This window comes from Coturnix japonica, chromosome 4, assembly GCF_054131305.1.
Source record: "Coturnix japonica strain WE chromosome 4, WE-NBRP24, whole genome shotgun sequence".
In the NCBI taxonomy this organism is placed as follows: Eukaryota; Metazoa; Chordata; class Aves; order Galliformes; family Phasianidae; genus Coturnix; species Coturnix japonica.
Genome location: NC_140666.1, coordinates 65,488,150 through 65,509,214, shown reverse-complemented (window position 1 = coordinate 65,509,214; position 21,065 = coordinate 65,488,150). Strand labels below are relative to the sequence as shown.

General features: G+C 36.8%; 1 protein-coding gene across 8 annotated transcripts in view; it reads left to right on the top strand.

Annotated features, from left to right (window-relative positions):
- MICU3 (mitochondrial calcium uptake 3) overlaps nucleotides 1-21,065 on the top strand; it is a 45,672-nt gene continuing 24,607 nt past the window's right edge. For 7 of the 8 annotated variants that reach the window (XM_015862323.3, XM_085545368.1, XM_015862319.3 and 4 more), the window contains exons 1-6: nucleotides 1-504; nucleotides 11,456-11,609; nucleotides 15,753-15,784; nucleotides 16,616-16,694; nucleotides 18,988-19,035; nucleotides 20,172-20,254. In XM_015862323.3, coding sequence (XP_015717809.2) covers nucleotides 223-504; nucleotides 11,456-11,609; nucleotides 15,753-15,784; nucleotides 16,616-16,694; nucleotides 18,988-19,035; nucleotides 20,172-20,254 — 678 coding nt within the window. In that variant the 5' untranslated portion in view covers nucleotides 1-222. Of the gene's footprint in view, nucleotides 505-571; nucleotides 956-11,455; nucleotides 11,610-15,752; nucleotides 15,785-16,615; nucleotides 16,695-18,987; nucleotides 19,036-20,171; nucleotides 20,255-21,065 lie in introns of those variants that run through there. The other variant, XM_085545369.1, reaches the window with a different exon arrangement.

The window sequence follows — 21,065 nt, the reverse complement described above, 5'->3', positions numbered from 1 at the left end:
AGGACCAGGGCAGAAACCGTGCCCGCCGCGCTGCCGCTGGGCTGCCGGGGGAGGCAGGGGACCATCTGGGCAGCGCCGCGGTCCGAGGCACCGCCGTGCGGGCGGGCGGGGCGGGGACTGACGGGGGCTCTCCGTTCCCCACCCCTTCCCCGTTTCTCGCGAGGTTTTCCTTGGCCGCCCGCGGGGGTTCTGTCCGCCTGTCACCGGGGCGGAGCGGCGGCCATGGCCGCCCTGCGTACCCTTCTGCGGTGGCGCCGCCGCTTGGGCTCCGCACCGAGCGCCCCTCCGGCGCGGCGGCTGTGGGCCGGCGGCGGGGCCGGGTCGGCCGGGCCGAGGAGGTGGCGGCGGGAGCTGGGCTGGGCGGCGGGGGCCGCTCTCTCCGGCTACGCGGGCTATCAGCTGTCCGAGCGGCGGCGGGAGCTCTCCCGGCAGCCGGCGGCCGCCGAGGCGGGCGGAGCTCGCGGGCTGCTCCCCATCCCCGTGGCGGCCGCTGCCAAGGAGACGGTAGGTGTGTGCGCGTCGCGCCCTGCCCGCCCCGCAGCCTCGCTCCGTCGAGGCGAAGCACGACCCCGGGGTGCTGCCGGCCGGTGGCCGAGCGCAGGTGGAGGGACGCCGTCCCTCTGTCTCCCCTGCGGAACCGGCTGAGGTCACTGGGCCTGGAGCCGGTCCGCTCTCAGCAGGAAGGGGCGGGTTCCGGCGGGCTGCCGGACCGCTGGGTATAACGGGGCTGCCGGCCGGCGCCTTGGGGCTTTGGCTGCGCTGCGGGAGCGGCAGCGATGTGCGTCTCACGCTGTTCTCTGCCTCTGGGGCTCCTCGCCTTGCTTTATTATAACGTAGAGCGGAATCGCTGCTGGTGGGACAAAACCTGTGTGTTCTGTGCCTCGTGCTTAGAATGTTTTTAATATCTGACTGTCAGTCTTGCGGAAGGTTTGCATTGTGAGAAGCAGCAGTGCCGGTAAGGTGTGCTCTGATAAGGCTGGGCTGCTTCAACAGGAGCAGTGCCTGGCCGGCCTGGAAACTCAGAGTAGGTGGGGTGAGCTGAAATTTCCAAGTAGGGAGAAACTCCAGCACAGTGCTGTGCTTAGTAAATGATACTGGTTGTGCTTGATTGTCATTATTATTATTATGCGTGTCATAGTTCTTAAAATGTCAAATGATCTCCCAGGATGACATCTTCTCAGACTGCTCATCAGTGTTGCACGCAGCCTGCTTTCTCTACATCAGGTTTGTTTTGTGTGGGAAGGAGCTCAGTGTTTTTGCAGTGGAGGCCTTGTGCGGTTAAAGCTGTTGCCTCAAATTGCTCGCCAAGGGCAGCTTCTGTGGGCAGCGTGGCTCCTGAAGGAGAAGTGAACCAGGTACTTTTGACTGAGCATTTATTGTTTTGAGTGTGCTGCTAGGGCGCAGAGAACCTAACAGACTCTTTCAGTCTTTCATGCTGTTTTGATTGGCCAAAACACTACTTCATTTGATTTACCCAGTCATAAGTTTTCAACTACTTTTGAGGGAAACATGGCTGTTGCATTCAAGAATAGTCACTAGATTTAGTGTGTACTCTAAGTGTTTTTGGATGCAATGTAGCTGAATGTGGAGTGGGAGGAAAATAAGTTACTGGTGTTCCTATGTGGAAAGGCTGTAATTAATTTGGTTTTCAGCTTAAATAACAAAAATATTTGAAGAAGTAGGCTGAGATGTGCACACTCAGTTTGTGATACCAGACTAAACGCACAAAGAATGACATCTCAGAATACTTGACTTTATGTTCCAGCTTTTTTTTTTTTCTTTTTTTTTTTTTTCCCCAATGATCTCATTGATTCCTAATTGGAAACTCAAGTGTCCAGTATTCCTGAAAAAGCATCCTTTCTACTCTACTCTACTAGCAGCTACTGTTAGAAGGAATTACAGTGAATGATTTTTTGCTCCACCTCTGGGGCTCCATATAACAGATAGAAATGCAGAAGCAAGTTGGCTAACAAGATGAGTGCTCTGGGGTGAAAAAATCTTTCTGAAACACTAATGATGGATAACTGAATTTTTAATGGTGCGCAGTGAATTTGTAGGTGAAAACTGTATCATAATGCATTCAGATATTCATCTACTTGTAATCCAACCATTTTTGTTGTTTAAGATAGATATGGATAAGACAACCATAGCTAGTCTTTAATTCACACGTCTTCCTTATTTCTTGAGCTGGCTTTTTGTGGAAATGTAATATGTAGAATGACCTTGGTATTTCATCTAGGCAGCTCCAGCAGTCAGCAGAATAGGTTTCTGGTCTTCCTAGACACTGAAAAGGATGTATGCACATTTGTTTTTAACCTAGTTTGTTTTGACTTAAAACAAAGGCTTTCTTTTTGGAGGCTATCTGCTTCCAAATAATGTCCATGTAGCCATGTGATGAAGTTTTTTGAGCAGGCAAATCTTATGCAGTTAATGTGATAACATACTTGTTTGACCAAGTGTATTATTGGAGGTCTTATGGTAAGGAGTAGGATTTGCTACAGATGCAGCATGAATCTAAGCTGCCTATAGGATTCCTTTTCCCGTATAGTTTTCTAAGAATAATAACAGTTTTGAGGACCAGGGATTTTTAATTACATGGAGTAAAATCTTGGATATTCTGAAGAGCAATGGTTTTGTTGTTGTTACCAAAGTCCACAAAGCCTTCCACTTAATTTATAGTTAACTCCTATGTGACATTTCAAAACAGAAGTAAAATTCTGCACTCAGACCTACCAGTTTCATAGCAGAAGGATCCTGTGAAGACCAGAAGAGCTACTTTGCAGGTCTGGGAGATGCTTATTTAAAACAAAAAATTTCCGGAAGAAGTGTTATTTTGATACAGATTTTCTGTACTGACAACTGAGAATGATATTGACCCAAGACAGGTGCTGATCCTGAAGATTTCAGAAAATATGCTTCTCATGAACTCCTTACCTTGTCAGGACAGCGGTGTACCAGGCCTTTTCACCAAAATATAGTGGCATCAGAAAAACATAATCCAGCTTCAGAATTTTTGTCTTCCACTTCCTTGCTTTCATATTCCTTGCATCCACTGTCATTTCTACAGCTTACTAATATTTTCTTGGGAATACCAATGATGACATATTTAGCACCCCAAAGAGATCTTTTCTGTAACCACGTTGTCATTCCATTAAGGTAGCAAACCCCAGGTCCAGACTTCATGAAACAGCCTCTAAGAATTGCTTCCTTCAGAAGTAATATAGAAATTAAAAAGTGGTCGAGGAGAGACAGACACAGAGTATTTACTTTATCAAGTATCCTGAAGGCACGCTTCATATCCAGAAGAAGCTGTGAACTTTGGATGTTTCTAGAGGTTTTTCCCTTCTTCCTCAGCAGTAGTATCAATCTGTCTGTGAAAATACTCAAAAGGTCAAGTTTATTTGTAGCAGCACATTTCTGAGTGGATTACGTCATATATTTCCAACACTGTGAAATGAAGACCAAGATTTTAACTGCAAAATATTAGGCAAATTCCCTTAGGGAGCAGGCTGTTCTACCTGCTCTAAAAGTGTACTGCTCTAAGAGATGCATGAAGGATCATTTTCACAAGGATCACTTGTACCTAACTGTTTTCCATACACATTGTGTGTTTCATGCAGCAGGTCAGTTGCCAAATGTGGGAAAGTGGTTGGTTCTGTGGCTGATGTTGTGTGAAGCTCCTTGCTGTGTAATCACCCTGATGAGGTTAGTGCTTGCCAACCAGCTGCAGCAAGAGTTGTGCTGAAGGAGAAGGCGTGTTTGCCTCTTGACATTACTTCTGTGTTCCTTAAGAGGTTAAAAATGTGTGCTATATGTTTTGGATACTGCGTGTTTCAGTCTTGCAGGCAGCGAAGCATATGGATCTGTACAGCAGAATAAATGTACTAACTGAAACTTCTGGAAGAACTTCTGGAGTTTGAGTTATTTGCATGTCTGACTCATGTAAGAGGGACGGTTGGAGAATATCTGAGTGTAATATTTATTTTGGAAGATATCAAGAATCACTGTGCTTATGGATAAACACTGTTACCCCACAAATTTCCTGTAACAGTATTTTATATGAAAAGGGCTCTTTTCTCAATGTTTTAAACGCATTCCAGCTTCCAGCTTCCTATGCTTATAAATATTTTAATATAATAATGTTCTTATCTCAGAGAAGAGGGATCAACTGACAAGATTGTTGGTTGTTCTACATCTAAGTAGTCTACTAGAAATATAATTTCTGTAAGCATCAAAACAGTTTTGTCTACTTCTGGGATTTTCCCACACTGGGAACATGACGTTTAACCTTTTGGCCACCCAGCATGAAAACAAAACTGTGCTACTTTTATCTACATGGGAGCATATTAAATAAGCCTCAAGTCAAATCTAAGTGAAGGAAGTAAGGAACAGCAGTGCTTTGAAAGCCTTTGTATCTTAATAATTTGCACGGGTTCTCATTGATGGAAGACAGATTACTTGCAAGTAGAAATTCAAAGAAACTCACTCACTTGAAATAAATTACTTAAAGATTAAACTGCTTTAACGTAACATACTTTTGACTGCAAGCAAAGGTACTTTTAATAGCAAATGTTGGCTTCTTTACCTAAAATAGGTTCGCCTTCATGTCAGTTGGAAAAAAGCAAAAGAACACTGATTTGGCTTGGAATACATCAAACTGGTGGGGTTTTTATGGTACTGCTGGAACTATTCGTTTCATATATATGCCTACTCAGTATGGATGCTTTTATCTGTTTGTAAAATATTTTGCACTAGTTGTAGTTATTCTTAGGATCTGAGTATTGGAGTGTTACTCTGGGGTTTGATAATAGATTCTTTGGAATCTTTTTTCCAAACAGTAAATCCTATATCTGGTGTTTAAACTTGTCTCTGTGGAGAATTTAAATCTTTGGCCACAGAATAAAACTTCTGAATTGCTGTTTCAACTGGGTATGAGACCAACATTGGGTAATGAGTGTTTCTGTTATGTTTTTTAGTAAGAAAGGTAGTTATGCCATGTTATATCTTCTACATCTTACTTCTACTGAACCTCAACAGTATAATTACCATTTACTGATATTTTCAAGTAGTTTGAGGTCATCTACTGCAACATTTTAATTGCTCTGATGTCACTATGTGAGCTCCTGTCTTGCATTAGGCCATCTTACAGCACGGATTTCACTATAAGGCCATAGAAGTTAATACATATTGTGCCAAATTCAGACAGAACAGAGATCTGACATATGAGAGCCAGTAAGGCAGATATGGGACCAGAAATGGAAATTTAGCCGTGCTTTAAGGAAGTGTGAGTAGTATGTGGAAAACTTTGGTCAGAGCACTGGACTTCCAAGGCTGTTTGTCAGCTCTCTACTGGCAGTTAGTATATGAAAGATAAGCCAAAAATGGGGATGAGTTTTAGACAGACTTTCTATCAAGCAAAATTGCTATAATTGCTTTACTTACATTTCTGCTGTGATTAAATGGAGAAAATACAGAGGGATATTACTCTAAAAGAGGTGCTGCAATTCATTTGCATAACGAATTTGAAACTTTGGATGCCTTTAGCTGGTACTTCAGGCTGTTTATAATATGTCCGTAGCAGAGACTGTCAGTGGAAGGCACGTGTAATTGAAGCATGATACTCCCATTTGGAGAAGTACCTTGTCAAAATTAGTTTTGTGTTCAGCTTGACAAAACATGGCAAATAAAAATTAAATCGATCTTAAAATGGACTTCTGGAAAATGTTTTCCATTGTATCCTTTGTCTAGTTGTGGTTTGTGTGAAAGTTATTTAATCCATTTTCGGAAATGCTTTTAAATATCTCTATGTATTAGACATGCGTTTGTACTTTTACATAAAGAGAATGTTCAGAACAGCAAGAAATTAGGCCAAGGCTATTCTTTTCTTTTCTTTTCTTTTCTTTTCTTTTCTTTTCTTTTCTTTTCTTTTCTTTTCTTTTCTTTTCTTTTCTTTTCTTTTCTTTTCTTTTCTTTTCTTTTCTTTTCTTTTCTTTTCTTTTCTTTTCTTTTCTTTTCTTTTCTTTTCTTTTTTCCTTTCTTTTTTCCTTTCTTTTTTCCTTTCTTTTTTCCTTTCTTTTTTCCTTTCTTTTTTCCTTTCTTTTTTCCTTTCTTTTTTCCTTTCTTTTTTCCTTTCTTTTTTCCTTTCTTTTTTCCTTTCTTTTTTCCTTTCTTTTTTCCTTTCTTTTTTCCTTTCTTTTTTCCTTTCTTTTTTCCTTTCTTTTTTCCTTTCTTTTTTCCTTTCTTTTTTCCTTTCTTTTTTCCTTTCTTTTTTCCTTTCTTTTTTCCTTTCTTTTTTCCTTTCTTTTTTCCTTTCTTTTTTCCTTTCTTTTTTCCTTTCTTTTTTCCTTTCTTTTTTCCTTTCTTTTTTCCTTTCTTTTTTCCTTTCTTTTTTCCTTTCTTTTTTCCTTTCTTTTTTCCTTTCTTTTTTCCTTTCTTTTTTCCTTTCTTTTTTCCTTTCTTTTTTCCTTTCTTTTTTCCTTTCTTTTTTCCTTTCTTTTTTCCTTTCTTTTTTCCTTTCTTTTTTCCTTTCTTTTTTCCTTTCTTTTTTCCTTTCTTTTTTCCTTTCTTTTTTCCTTTCTTTTTTCCTTTCTTTTTTCCTTTCTTTTTTCCTTTCTTTTTTCCTTTCTTTTTTCCTTTCTTTTTTCCTTTCTTTTTTCCTTTCTTTTTTCCTTTCTTTTTTCCTTTCTTTTTTCCTTTCTTTTTTCCTTTCTTTTTTCCTTTCTTTTTTCCTTTCTTTTTTCCTTTCTTTTTTCCTTTCTTTTTTCCTTTCTTTTTTCCTTTCTTTTTTCCTTTCTTTTTTCCTTTCTTTTTTCCTTTCTTTTTTCCTTTCTTTTTTCCTTTCTTTTTTCCTTTCTTTTTTCCTTTCTTTTTTCCTTTCTTTTTTCCTTTCTTTTTTCCTTTCTTTTTTCCTTTCTTTTTTCCTTTCTTTTTTCCTTTCTTTTTTCCTTTCTTTTTTCCTTTCTTTTTTCCTTTCTTTTTTCCTTTCTTTTTTCCTTTCTTTTTTCCTTTCTTTTTTCCTTTCTTTTTTCCTTTCTTTTTTCCTTTCTTTTTTCCTTTCTTTTTTCCTTTCTTTTTTCCTTTCTTTTTTCCTTTCTTTTTTCCTTTCTTTTTTCCTTTCTTTTTTCCTTTCTTTTTTCCTTTCTTTTTTCCTTTCTTTTTTCCTTTCTTTTTTCCTTTCTTTTTTCCTTTCTTTTTTCCTTTCTTTTTTCCTTTCTTTTTTCCTTTCTTTTTTCCTTTCTTTTTTCCTTTCTTTTTTCCTTTCTTTTTTCCTTTCTTTTTTCCTTTCTTTTTTCCTTTCTTTTTTCCTTTCTTTTTTCCTTTCTTTTTTCCTTTCTTTTTTCCTTTCTTTTTTCCTTTCTTTTTTCCTTTTTTTCCTTTCTTTTTTCCTTTCTTTTTTCCTTTCTTTTTTCCTTTCTTTTTTCCTTTCTTTTCTTTTCTTTTCTTTTTTTCCCCTCCTTGGCTGGTATAAATTAAGCTGTAATCTACCTGGTCCTGATTCTGCAGGAGACAGGTGGAAGCTGGGAATGTACGCAGCAGCACCTCAAAACACTGCTGTTGGGTTGGCACTGTGCTTGAGAAAAGGCAAAACATAATGCGTGGGAGGCCAAATACCAAGAAATGAGACACTGAGTTGGAAAGAGGAAGAGCAGAAGGGTATGAGCAATGAGCTGTTTGATTACAACTCTCAGTGCACAGGTTTTTGTAAGATCGTGGAGAAGATAATGCACTGTTTGTGAGAGCTGTCAGGTCTCTCTTGCCCCATTATGTCCACTTCCTTTGTGAAGGTGGAAGGGTGGGAATTAATGGCCATCAGCTACATTCTTGTTTTCTTCCTGCAAGTTCAGTGAAGTGGGTTGGTATATGTGTGTAGATAAACAGGAGCAGACCTGCTACTTACTTGTAAGATATCCTGCTGCTGGGAGGTGCATGACATTCTGCTTGAAGAAAATGGCTATGTCCAGTTTTCCTAAGGCAACAATGATACAAGATCCTTGTAGTTATTAGAAGAGTCTGCTAAGAAGATTAATAAATAGAAGCATAAAAAAATCTCTTTTGTTTCTCAAAGAGATGTACTTTCATGAAAGGTTTTGAAGATTGTTGGTGATTACAGAGAAAGAGATTTAGTCTGGATAAGCTCTTGAAACTTCAAATAGAAATTGGAATCTTACTGAATGATGTTCGCTCCTTTGCCAACAGTACTTTTTCTGAGGTACTCAGTGCCTGCTTTCTCTGTCTTGTTCTTGGATCTATTAGATTTGATGGTAGTGCTGCTGTATGAGATTGCCTAACCTGGGCATAAATGTGAAATAAATCAATGGGGAGAAAATCATGGTATTGATAAAATTCACATACTTGCTTCACTGAATTATGATCCCTCAACATTGGGGAGAATACACTGAGGATGTATTTTGTAACTGTTGAGAAGAATTCCTTAAATGAATGCCTTGACTAGAATTAGAATGTCTTGACTTTTCAGTTACCATATTAAGGAGCTCATAGTAATTACAGGGTTTATGCAAGAGAAAGTTGCTATAGGTTTCATGAATTGATAATAGGAAACTGGGGGGAGGGGGGGTATATTAATATTCCTGTAGATGGTTTTACTTAGCAGTTAGCTGAGGCTTGTGCCTGGGTACCCCAAATATTCTGCAGCCAGCCCCTGTCAGCTTTAACTTGAACATTGACTCATATATAAATATGAGTCCAGCGATCTAATACAGAAAGTTAAGCCCTGTATACAATTGTTTGAGTCCATGTTAAAGCAGTAGCATAAACATCTTGTTCTGATTCTTTCTGTTGAAACCACAAAGCTCAAGATACTGGTGTTTTTATTCTTAGGAATAAAAATGCACTGGAGCCCGTAGTTTCCATATCGTGCTCAGCTGAATAGGTGCAGGTTGCTGCTAGAAGAGGTGTCATGCTTTCATGGTTTTCCACAAGTCTTCTACATCATAACATCATGCAGTGCACTGGGAGTTGGAGTTAGTGCTGTTGTTCTGTAGATCTTTCTGGTCTCTGTCTCAGAAGAGAAGAATGAACTACGACTTCCAGAGGACTTCATATTTCCATTTCCATTTTCAGTTTGGAGGGAAAGTTAAAATGAACTGGGAACTTCCCTCTTTACCCCCTGTCTGCTTTGCCAACAGTGTTAGTAAGGTCTTTGGTCTCTCTCTTCTGCATTTTATTTGATGTATTAGCTTCAGTTTCAGTAATGTGGTATTATATTGTGTTATATCACATTTCGCTACTGTATATAGTAATTTAAGTTTGTTTGTTTGTTTGTTTGTTTTTTCTTTAGTTCAGTTTCCCTGGTCCAGTCCCATCTCCCTACCTTTCCACCTCCTCCCTTTCCCAGGATGTGGGTTTGTGGGTCCCTTTGCCCCCTGGTCATGGCCAAACCGTATATTTTCTTTTCTATAATCTACAAATTCTTGTGGCCTAGGTTTTGGAATTAGTACTTTTCTTGTGGGATAGATCCAGGAATTTATCTGTGTGAAAACAGCACCACCAAAACAAAAATTTGTCAGACATATCCTTTCCCTTATCCAGTTTAACACTTAGCAAGTAGAGGATACAAGTGCCAGAGCAAGGGCATGCAGGGTATTGAGAGATATGGCTTGTTTTGGTGGTGGGCCAGTATTCATATTGAGTTACAGTGACATTTATCTGGAGTATAAAATGCTGGCATTGTTATATAGCCAGAGAGAAAATGTAGATTGGCTAAAATGAAGCAGAAACTGTGAGTTTGGGGACTGGAGTACTTACATGAATTAAGTTTGAACATGTCTTAATTCCATGTTTGCAGTATGTTGGTTTATATTAGCACAGAGTACTTCAGGTTGTGTTAAAGTGTGTCTTTAACATATTCTCCAAGTACTTACAGTCATCAAAAAGTGAGGTGATATTTCTTGAATGATGCATTATCTGCACATTCTCCTGATTATGCGTGATTGATTGTGGCTGATTACAGTTGATTACAGTTGCTGTATGTGTAACATGGCCTTGAAGCAGCGTCTTCTCTGGAAGCTGGCTTTGCAGATATACTGCTTTATTACTTGTGTTTACAACCTGCATTTATTCAAAAGCATGTTTGTGATAGCAATAAAATAACATATATATCAAAAATAAGATAGATTATTAACCTTCAGATACAGGGGTAATCAATTATCTTGCTACAAGCTCTGCTGAAATAATTAAATTGTGTAAATCCCACATGAAGGCATAGCTTGAATGCCACTGGACTGCAGAAGGATCAGTAAGACCATATTCAAACAGTGAGATAGCACATGAATGTTTCAACTTGCAAATGGGTATGTCAGAAGAGAATTCTTTGGGGTTGTTTTTTGTTGTTTTTTTTTTCCCCCTCCTTAAGAGGCGTACAGGAGAAATAGGGAGAGAGACTCCATCAAGGAGTGTAGTGATGGAACAAGTGGTAATGGCTTTAAAATAAAAGAGAGTGTTCTCTGTAAACACAAAATATGTTCAGATATTTTCTTAGTTAAAAGAAATGTAGACATTAGTTAAATTATTGCTACTATTTGCCTCTTTGTTAATTTTGATACATGAAGTGTTTTAGAAATACTGTCTGAAATGAGGAGAGTAATGATGATGGTGGCAGAGTGGGTTATTTCACTGGTAAAATACTTCATTCCTCTTTTTACACACTGGGAGAAGTTACCTTTGTCATTGCTTGTCCTTTTGAGAAACAACTTGGTTTTTATGTTTTTCATCTCTGTTAAAATAAATACATAAGTAAAATTAGGTAATGTGCATTTTCCTCAAGTTTCTGAATTCTCCGAGGAGCTTGCCAGGTTGTGAGCTGTAAAAAAGTTTCAGTTAGTGGTAACATATTTTCTGTTTTAATCCTTGACTGTATCAAATAAAGTTGTAACAATTGAGAACAGTTACAGTTTCATACTACTAAGTTTACAAATAATCGTGCATAGCTTTGATTGCAGTAGATACTTGAAACAGTAGTACTCATAGAAGGTTTGCACTGGGGAATGTTGCAGAAGTGTTTTGCCTATTACCATCAACAGCTGTGCTCTACCTGAAGAAGCAGTTAAAAAGTTTTTCATTTTCTTCTGGAAATGTGGGACCACAAATAATTTTAACAATGTCATTTTAAGTTACTCAGACTTTTGAGTTAGAGTTGTTTTCTTTTCTATGAACCTTCTTATTTTAATTTTTTTTCTTTTGTTTTTATTTATTTTTTTCTTTTAGCTATGAGCTCAGTTCGTTTCAAAAATTTCACTTGGTAAAGATGACTTACTAAAATTATGGAAGAGTGAAAATGATGGTAGTGAAGTCCTAATTTAAGCTCTTACTGTACAACAGTATTTGGATGGATTTGACCTAATGAATTATCACTTTTTAATTTAGAGTTTATTTGTAGGGAAGGGCAGTGGCTAATTGTAAAATGATACATTTAAATTGTTTCCTTCTGTCTTTGAAGGTCACAGAAAACAGATCAGACCTTGAAGATTTGCACCTTTATGCGACACCTCGGGAGCAACGGTTTCGCATGTTTGCCAGTTTAGAATTTGAAGGCCAGCTTTATATGACTCCATACGACTTCATTCAGGCTGTCACAAGTGATGAACCAAAACGTAAGCATAAGTTTTATATTGATAAAATTGCTGTGGTCATAATGGTGATGTATCTTATTTTTCCATTTGTTTTTAATTACAACCATTGTTTGTGATTAGTGTGTAAAGGCGCTGATTCTTCCCCTTTTATTTTTCATGGTATCTAAATGCATGCAGTCATCATCCTTATAGTTATTACTTTGTAAACATCTGTGAACTGTTTTCCCTCAAAAGTCAGTAGATAAATGTTCTTGTCTTAGAGGTCACACACAGCTCAGTAGGTGTGGAAGATAAGTTCATTTTTACCATTTGCTTTGATGGGGTTGCAGTTCTGGATTCTGTCCAAGCAGGACAGTTGTGCTGCAAAATTTCCTTCCTTTGTGAACTTTATGTGTAAATGAGCAGGCAAGAAACCTAAATAATTTAGAATGACCATCCTAAATTATCATCTGATATCATTTGGTTTTTTGTTTGTTTGTTTGTTTTGTTGGTTTTTGTTTGGTTTTGGTGTTCTGTTGTTTTGGGGTTTTGTGGGTTTTTTCTTCTTCTTCTTCTTTTTCCCTACAGAGATTCTACAAGCATATCAAGGTGTTTTAAATAACAAACTATGAGTTTCAGTCCTCAAGGGATTCACTTTCTACATTTGAAGTTAAAGGTAGCATTATGTATCAATCAAGTTAATGAAAAATAACCTATCAACTTTAGTTCACTTAGGCTGTTTATTTTGTTTAAATATCAAAGAGTGACCAAATAAGTGCATATCACAACCTATTGCTGATCTTGGGCCCTCAGGCTTGCAGTGCATTGGTAGCAGCATACAACTTCTGAGAAAAGTACATATCATTGCTTAGATGTGATATATGTCATACCTCATCATAGATTTAAGGAAGAAAACTAACACATACAACGCAGTCAAAAGCAGGTTAAGCAGTCTGAGGAGAGGTGAAAGCTTCCATATTTTTTTTCTATTGTTTTCTTATTTGTAATGAAACAAAGGAAATATTTCAGCTGATTGTGTCAGTAATCAGAACTCCCTGAACTTTTAGCTACAGATGTAATCGCTCTTTGTAACAGTGAAAACAGACGATAGAGCTTAGATGGTGAAAACTTGCACAACTTTTAAACAACTTTTAAACTCCCACCAGGAAGTGAATCTTCGTTCTCTGTTTTGCTCACCAGTTGAAATGGATGAGGTAGATCTCTTTTCACAGGAATTAATATAATTATACGTCAGCACTTCGTAACTACTTCTTCAGCCCAGGTCTTCAGGTGATCCTTTTTCTGTGACCATGGAATTGGGCTTCATCAGCTTTTCCTCAGGCTGTCCATCTCATAGCATAACCATGTATGATTATGGAGCATTTGTGGCATGTACTGGATATCAGTCAAAAAAAGCACTTTAGCTCAATTTTATGATGGTGTATGAGTGGTAGACCAGTAAGACTTTTCCACACTAATTACATTTAGACTTCCTCCTCCCTCACTGCAAATATTCAGAATAAATTATAAATTAAATAATAATTTTAAAAGTGTTAAGTTCCCAAGAGTATTCTGTAAGCCTCTTACCAGAGGAGAAAAGATGTGGAAGTTTGTGGAAGTTTGGTGGCCCTGCCAGGCAGGGGGTTGGAACTTCATGATCCTTGAGGTCCCTTCCAAACCAGGTCATTCTGTAATTCATTCTTTGATTCTGTGAAAAGATAGAGTTCAAGCAGCAATGAGCCCTTCTGAGTTCAGTGTTGAAGACCTAACTTAGATAAAAGTCATTTCCAGGCATCCAGTTAATCTCTGAGACTGAAGGCCAAAGTAACCTGTATGCCTTTAAGTTTTGTATGCAAGTAGCAGAGATTACATGACAGAGATGACTAAGGGATGGTGTAAGAGGCAGTAACTAAGTAGAAGGACGTGACTTCATTACAGTGGAAGTCATATTATCTGGGATACTTGAACAGAACTGAGCTGTGAATTTTGGGCAAAAGACTGACAAATAAGAAATAATAAAAGATGTAAACAGCCTTCAGATGTTGCCACTTACAGATTCTGATCTCTGAATATTTAGTTTTCATTTTGTACTGCTCTGTCAGTTTGGGCAAGACCTAATTATCTGTCTTGCTCTGTTGAAGGTAGTAAGTTTAAATGAAGTATTTTTCTGAATAAAATAATATGTATTTTGTATTTTTGAATCATTTTGGTCTTGTTTTAAATGGTATATAATTGGGTCCATGCAGGCTGACATAATAAAATATATAGATATTGCAATTAAAAAGAACATACACTTGTACTTCTTAAGGATTAAGACTAGAAAGCAAAATCACCCTTTGAAGAGTAATAATAGTAGCTCCTTATGCCTGCTTTGTAGAAAAGCTAATAATACTAGACCTGAATGAGATCTGTGATGGAGTGAATGCATCCATTGTGGCTGATTTACTTTGGAGATAGAGTAAACTCTACAAAAGTCAAGAGGGCATTCACTTCCTTTTTTGATTAAACACTAACTAATATGGTAAGAGTATATTTTCTTTTATAGCATACAACTTTTGACTTTGGGCAGCTGTTATAAAGACACAGAGTAAATGGCATAATTAACTTACTGCTGCTGATTTTATAGTAAAGATTGTCATTAGGGAAAAATGTATTTTTCCCTAATTAAGCTTAATGAATTTTTGTGTCATCTGAATATGCATTTGTATGTTTAGAAAGTCAGTTAAAAGAAAAGGAAATATGTTTTGTTCCTTTTAGCTCTTGGTAGATATTAAAAGAAAAAAACCTAATACTGAACTGTAAAATGTATGCATGTAGATAGAAGATTTGCATGCCTAGAAGGACAGATCCATGTATAAACATATGGGAAATTATCTGATTAGAAGGCTATATATATATATATATAATTATTATATATATTATATTCTATATGTATATATATATATAATGGTAGACATAAGCACAAAACAATATGGTGAAAGAGGTTATTTTGTTTAGCTTTATTTAGTAGTTTGAGGCAAGGCTTTAATTAATAGTAAATAATCAAACTGAAATATATGTTAAATGCTGTTAGTTGGTGATATGTTGTTGCTTTGTATAACACACTGTAGTTGGAATGGGGTTTGCAGACTGGGATGTAAAACTGCAATTCCAGACACTTTCTAACCACGAATTATATCACAATGAGTGGCATCTGTCTCATGATTGGTATTTAATGAAGCATGGAGGCCGTCATGAGAAAGGGATTTCTACAGGTCAATATGTTCTATAATATGAACATATGAGCCTTTGCCAACCAAGAAGGTATGCATTTTTACCACATTTTACCACTTTTTTTTTTTTTTTTTTTTTTTGTACTTTTGTGAATTCTCATATTCAAAGTGCTTTAGTTTAATACTGCAAAGACATGAGAGGGTGAAGATGAACCTCAGGTTCTGAATTATTGCATGTTTCTGAACAACTGTTGTCAAATGCTGGTATCTTCATCTGCTACTAGATACTTTCATTTTAAGGCTGCATGAAAAATATCAGCTCACTATTATCCATTGTCAGCTTTCAGTTCTCATGAGCAGTTCCTGTTCTGAAATATTCAGATTCTTTGTTAAAATTTCTTGCTGTCAAGCTCTATTTTTTTCTGTAAGAGCAAACATGAATCTGAGTAATTAGGAGTGGCTAAGAGGAGCCCTAGCTTCTGATGATGTTTGAAGGATTTTTTTTTAATTTATTTTTTCTGTATTTTCTGTAAAATGTACAGGTAGTGAAGACAGGAATCAAGGTCTCCCTTATGATTTGAATAATACTGCTGCTACTAAATAACAGTTCAGACAGTTGATGCCACAGGTTGCACCAAGTGCACTCTAATTCCTGTCTAGTGCTTTAATAGTCTTTTATGGAGGTAGAAAGTATTCTCTCACTGAACTGGGTTTTGGCTAAAAACTAAATTGATTGTCTAAATTGATTGACAGTAATCCATGTATGTGTTAATGCTACTTACTTTTTTTAAAACATATTAAGAATATTTTGGAAGCACTCTGTAGCTTCTATCTGTTGAATACAGTAGGGAAAATACCTCTTTTTTTTTTTTTTTTTTTATTAGAAAGTGGAGTATGGATATATTATAATTGTAATGACACCATATGGGCACAGCTGAGTTTGATATGTCCGTAACTTTGTCTTTTGTTGTAGGTGCTAAAAAGTGGCGATCCCTTTCCAAGCAGGTGAGTAATAATTCTTTTATTATCTTATAGCCATGCATCTTGCGGTAATGGCCTACTTTCACAATGTGAACTGGGAGTCACAGAAGAAAGTGGGTTTTTAACTTTTAATAAAACTTTTTTTTTTTTTTTAAATTACTTTTTTGCTGCTTTAGACAGATTTGAATCTAGAATCTCAAGCGGGCACAGCTGCTCAAGCATATTATGTTGGATTTACTGACTTCCTCAAACCCCTGTCGGTTTCTTCCTCAGCTCATATCTGACTGAGCTCCTTTATTGTCTAAGTGTAACAGCTGCTTGAAATACTGAAGCCACTCTACCTTTTGTGGTGTTGAAGTGCCTCTTACATTTCAGGTTTTTTTAATATTTGTACAACTGCAAGAGAACTGTCTGTGTCCCTGTATCAAGGGTAAAGTTCATTCGTATTCATGGGTGAAGTTTGCTTTGGTTCAGGTCAAGTATCTTAAAAGAACATAAAATGTATTTGCTGCTGAAGTACTCACTGTTGCACACATTCACTGAAGCTAAGGATGAGTCTCCTTCCTGGACTTCAGTAAGGTTTTGATACAATTCTACGTGTCTTTCCAATTCTTTAAACACTTTGTATTCGTGTGAGTTTTCTTAGATGAATTTTTTGATTAATCATATATGCAAAATTTATGTGAATACTTCCCACAGTCAGCGTGCTAAACTGAAGTTAAATTAAATGGTAGAGTTGTATACATTTCCTTTCTTTTTATGTTGATTTCCTAGCACTTACTACTACTTATCCAGGAACGTCTTCATTTAATTACTTAATGACATGTCAATATTTTTCTGATTTCATTTTTTTAGGAATTGAATCAGATCCTTATGGAGACACCACCAGTTTGGAAAGGCTCATCCAAACTTTTCCGTAACCTCAATGAGAAAGGTGAGGGATAAGAATTTATTAATAATATGTGAAGGAGCTTCTTCTCAGTGAGGGTGACAGAGCACTGGAACAGGCTGGCCATGAAGGTTGTGGATTCTCATTCTCTGGAGATATTCAAGACCTGTCTGGAAGCCTACTTGTGCAGACTGCTGAAGGGTGCCTGCTTTGAATCAGTGTTGGACTTGGTGGTCTATGGAGAGCCCTTCCAGCCCCTACAATTCTGTGATTTTCCTGAACCAAATTGTCGTATGTATTAATTGATTGGTGCTGAAGTAGTGTTGTACTTTAACCTGAGTCGCATCTTCAATAAGAGAATAGTTGTGTTTTCTATATTTTACCAAATAGAGGTGTTCCCTTTAAACTCTGCAGTATTTTAATCATGCCAGCTTACAGCTAGCATCTTTAAGTGAATTGGTATTTTAGAATATGTTAAACTGATTTTGGCTATTTCACATTGCTTGTTCCAAAGGACTATTGAAACTTTTAGAATACTTTCAAAAACATTCACAAGTAATTGCTATAAGGAAAAAACAATATAGATATATAAAATATTCATACCAGCAAAAAAAAAAAAAAAATATCCAAACGAATGTGTGCATTTATTTGATTAATCTGTTTCACGGAGACACAGATTTGCAGAGGTTGGAAGGGACCTGTAGAGATTGAGTTTAACCCCTGACTACATCATAACATTGTTAAAGGGGTAAATAAGCTCCTACTCTCTGAGGATTCAAGCTCATGGGCTTGAATTTCACAAGTCTTTAATTGTAAACTGCACTTAACTCTTTTTGCCTCAACTCTGCAGCCAGAACTAGTGAGAAACACAGATACTGGCATATGTTTGCATTGTATTTCTTTGCTCTATGCTGATATCAGAACAGCTCAATCCTGAAATATTAATTAAATAAAAATTCAGCTTCAGATTCTGTTAAGTCAGTACATGATTAGTAAAAAGTATGTACTTGGATGTTCCTTCCCAAGTCTGTAATAAAACGTCTCAAAAATATAGTCTTGATTCAACAGTACTTAAGTTTTATGTTAGTGAAATTCAATAGAAGCTGTTGGACTGCAATATTATTTATATCTAATACAATAGACCAGAAGTCCTTCATTCAGTCGTTTAGTAAGTCAGTGAAAGGAATGAGAATAGAATTCAGGTCTCCTCTGTTGGATTTAATTTCATTACTGTATGGCATGAGTGCTCCCAGATTTATTCATTTTCTTTAAAACATGCATGTTTTAGTATGAAACAAGTAGCAAGGGTCTATTTCAATGTATTTTGCCACAGATTTACTTGAATTAGTTGCACTACACAAATTTATGCCAGCTGTCCTTAGGTCTTGCTATGTTTTTACCCTTGAGTGACCTCCTTCTGTTCTTTCAGATCTTGGTATAAGCTTTTCTTTCCATTCAATTGAAGTTACAGAGCCTCTCTCCCATAACAGTCAGTGCAGTCAACCAGAACTATCTGTCTACAGCTACCGTATACCAGTACAAACAGAAGGAGAGAATGCTTTCAAGGCCTTTTGTATTGCTGTCTTCATGCTTGTGGTGGGCTATTTGACAGTTGCATTTGCTTCCTCTGTTTTGCAACAAAGAAAGTGTCATCAAACAAACAAATACATTTTTTTACATTTACTGACTGCCTATTAAAAAAAGGCTATATTACTGAATGAAGACATGTGAGGTATCTGATTTCTTGATAGGTGCTTGTCCAAATAGACTTCAGTAGGCATTGTCAAAGAGTTTCTGCAAAGTGCTGTATAAATTCTAGCCACATATTGATACGCTGTTGTGTTATTGGAGAACACAAATGAAGAAGTACCTGGAGTGATTTTTATCACTGTTCTTAATTCCAGCAAAGCTGGAAAGAAGGCAGAAAGTCAGGAGGGAGTACTGTTCAAGTTTTCAGAATAAATGTTCTCATGCTGTTATAGTGTTGTCATACATTATTGGTGAAGCTTTCAGAGAGTCAAATAAATCATTAGTGCTCAAGAATCTAACCAGTTTCTCTTTGATGAGCTGTTCTCCACTGACTGTATTTGTTTGTTTGCCTTACTTACTGTACTTACCACCAAAAATACTCAAGGACAAACTAAAAAGACCAGCAAACAACAGAAGAAAGCTGATTAAAATATTGAAGTATTTAAGTTTTAATGCTATCAAAAAGGAATTTGCATATCCACATCTTTGAAAATGCTCATTCTTATACATAGATGTAATACATTTGAGTTGAAGATGTGAAGACAATGTAAAACTAATACAGCATCATTTTTTCTATTGATGTTTTCAGGTGTGATATCTTACACAGAATATTTATTCCTCTTATGTATTTTAACAAGTAAGTATTTGGGGGGAAAACGAAAATCCTCCCTTAGAAAATTGTAAGCTCTGAGTATATTGCTGTGCATTAAAATATTATTTTTTCTTCTCTCCTGCATATCCCAGTATGGAAAAGATGATGTATCTGTGTTTGAACCTCTCCTGTCTTACAGAGATGTTATGTTATACTTTAAGTCATTTGTTCGTTAAAACACTCAGTAGGGTGTTGAGAAGGTTGAGGTTAAAACCCTATTAAGAGCTCAAGTTTATTTTCTTGTATTGCAATAAAACTTTTAGTTGTGTATACTGAATTTACTGTTCATAAAGGACATTGAGTATAGGCAGAAGAGAAAAATGTGCATCATTATTGTATTATTTTACATCTTTCTATATAAAGGATATCAATGAAACAGTGGTGTCAATAGCATCTATTTCATTTTAGAAAATCTGGCAAACTCGATTTCAATACTTGTGAAACAGAGAAGGAATTTTGCCCTGAGCCCTTACAATCCATAGTTGCTCCATCAATTCTTTTTTTGTTTCCATGTTATCTGGACTAAATTTGGGCATAGTTCTTCCATACTGCAAAGCATAGTGTCTAAAGACTTCACTTACATTTGCCATCAGAGTCCACATGGTTATCAACTGATTTAAAATTTTAACCTGATCTCAAATTTCTGTGGCTTGAAGCATATAAACAAGAAATTTGAGTCTCTATCAAAGTATCATGTGTTTTGACAAGCTTTTTTAAAAAAAAAAAAAAACTTTTCAAAATATCTTTTGAAAACACCATGTTTTCATAGAAACTTTGTTTTATTAAAACAAAACCAAACACACCTGTAATCATGAACTAATGATTACTATCCACTGCTGAACCAGCCATTGCTGCTATGTATTTTTCTTGGATTCTTCGTGTTCTTTTTCTACTGTTTATTTCCCATAATCTGTGACTTTGTGAGCATTCCTTATGTTTTCATAACATGAATCATATTTTAAGTTGATGTTATGATTTGCATTTACTCTGTATGCAAATTTACCAATTTAAATTAGCTGAGGATGTTTATTTTTTAATGAAGGGTGCTGTATAATTTCTTAGGGTTTCATACGTGTTTTTTTCCAATTAAAGAAGAAATTATTATTTTTGCTTTTTGACAGAGCCACATGCAGGTTTTAGAATTGCTTTCAATATGTTTGATACTGATGGCAATGAAATGGTGGACAAAAAGGAGTTCTTAGTGGTATGTATATCTTCAGTATTTGAACTTTCAGTCTTTTAATGTTTTTATGTACTCTTGAAATTCAGTTTTTGTTGTGATTGAAACTCATGATGATGGCAAATGTAGTTTTGATATTTGTTCAGAAATTAACTTTTAAAGATTCTTGGTTAGTGGTTTACACAAGCTTTCTGAAGACAGCACAAGGCTTTTATTTTCTGCTGAGTAAGCACAGACAACTTCTGTATTGTTTCCAACTCAAGCTATGTGGCTCAGTCCAGGAAACCTTTCCTAACCTAAAGAACATGGAGACTTGGAAGAAACTGTCCTCAACAACTGAATTTTCCTCAGTTCTCCTTTTCTAGATGTGATGTACAACCAAGTGAGTGAAATCTGAGGTCAGGAACACTTGTTTTCTTTTGGCATAGTTCCATCAGAATAGGTTTCCTTTGCTTTGGAAGCTGCCACTTCCTGCAAAGTATATCTTGCAAATCATTTTTTTCTCTTATAATATTAAATCCACTTTTGTTTCCATTTGCTTATTCCCGGTAACCATCTCCTCCTCAAAAAAAGCCACTCAACATTGAGTTAATTGGCTGATGGACCAAATGGGGAAGGGAAGGAGTGTTTTTTGTGACTCCTCAAACCATCTAGTGGCATAGGCTGTCAACTTAAAGTAATACAAAGAATGACAGAGGAAAGTGAAGCAGGAGCTTTTGCCTTCCAGAATCCTCTACTGAAAATGAGATCAGGTAAATAAGTATGTAAAGGAGGGAAGTAAGGACACTACAATGGACATTTACATCTTTCTTTCTAGGTGTGCTTTTATAGTCCT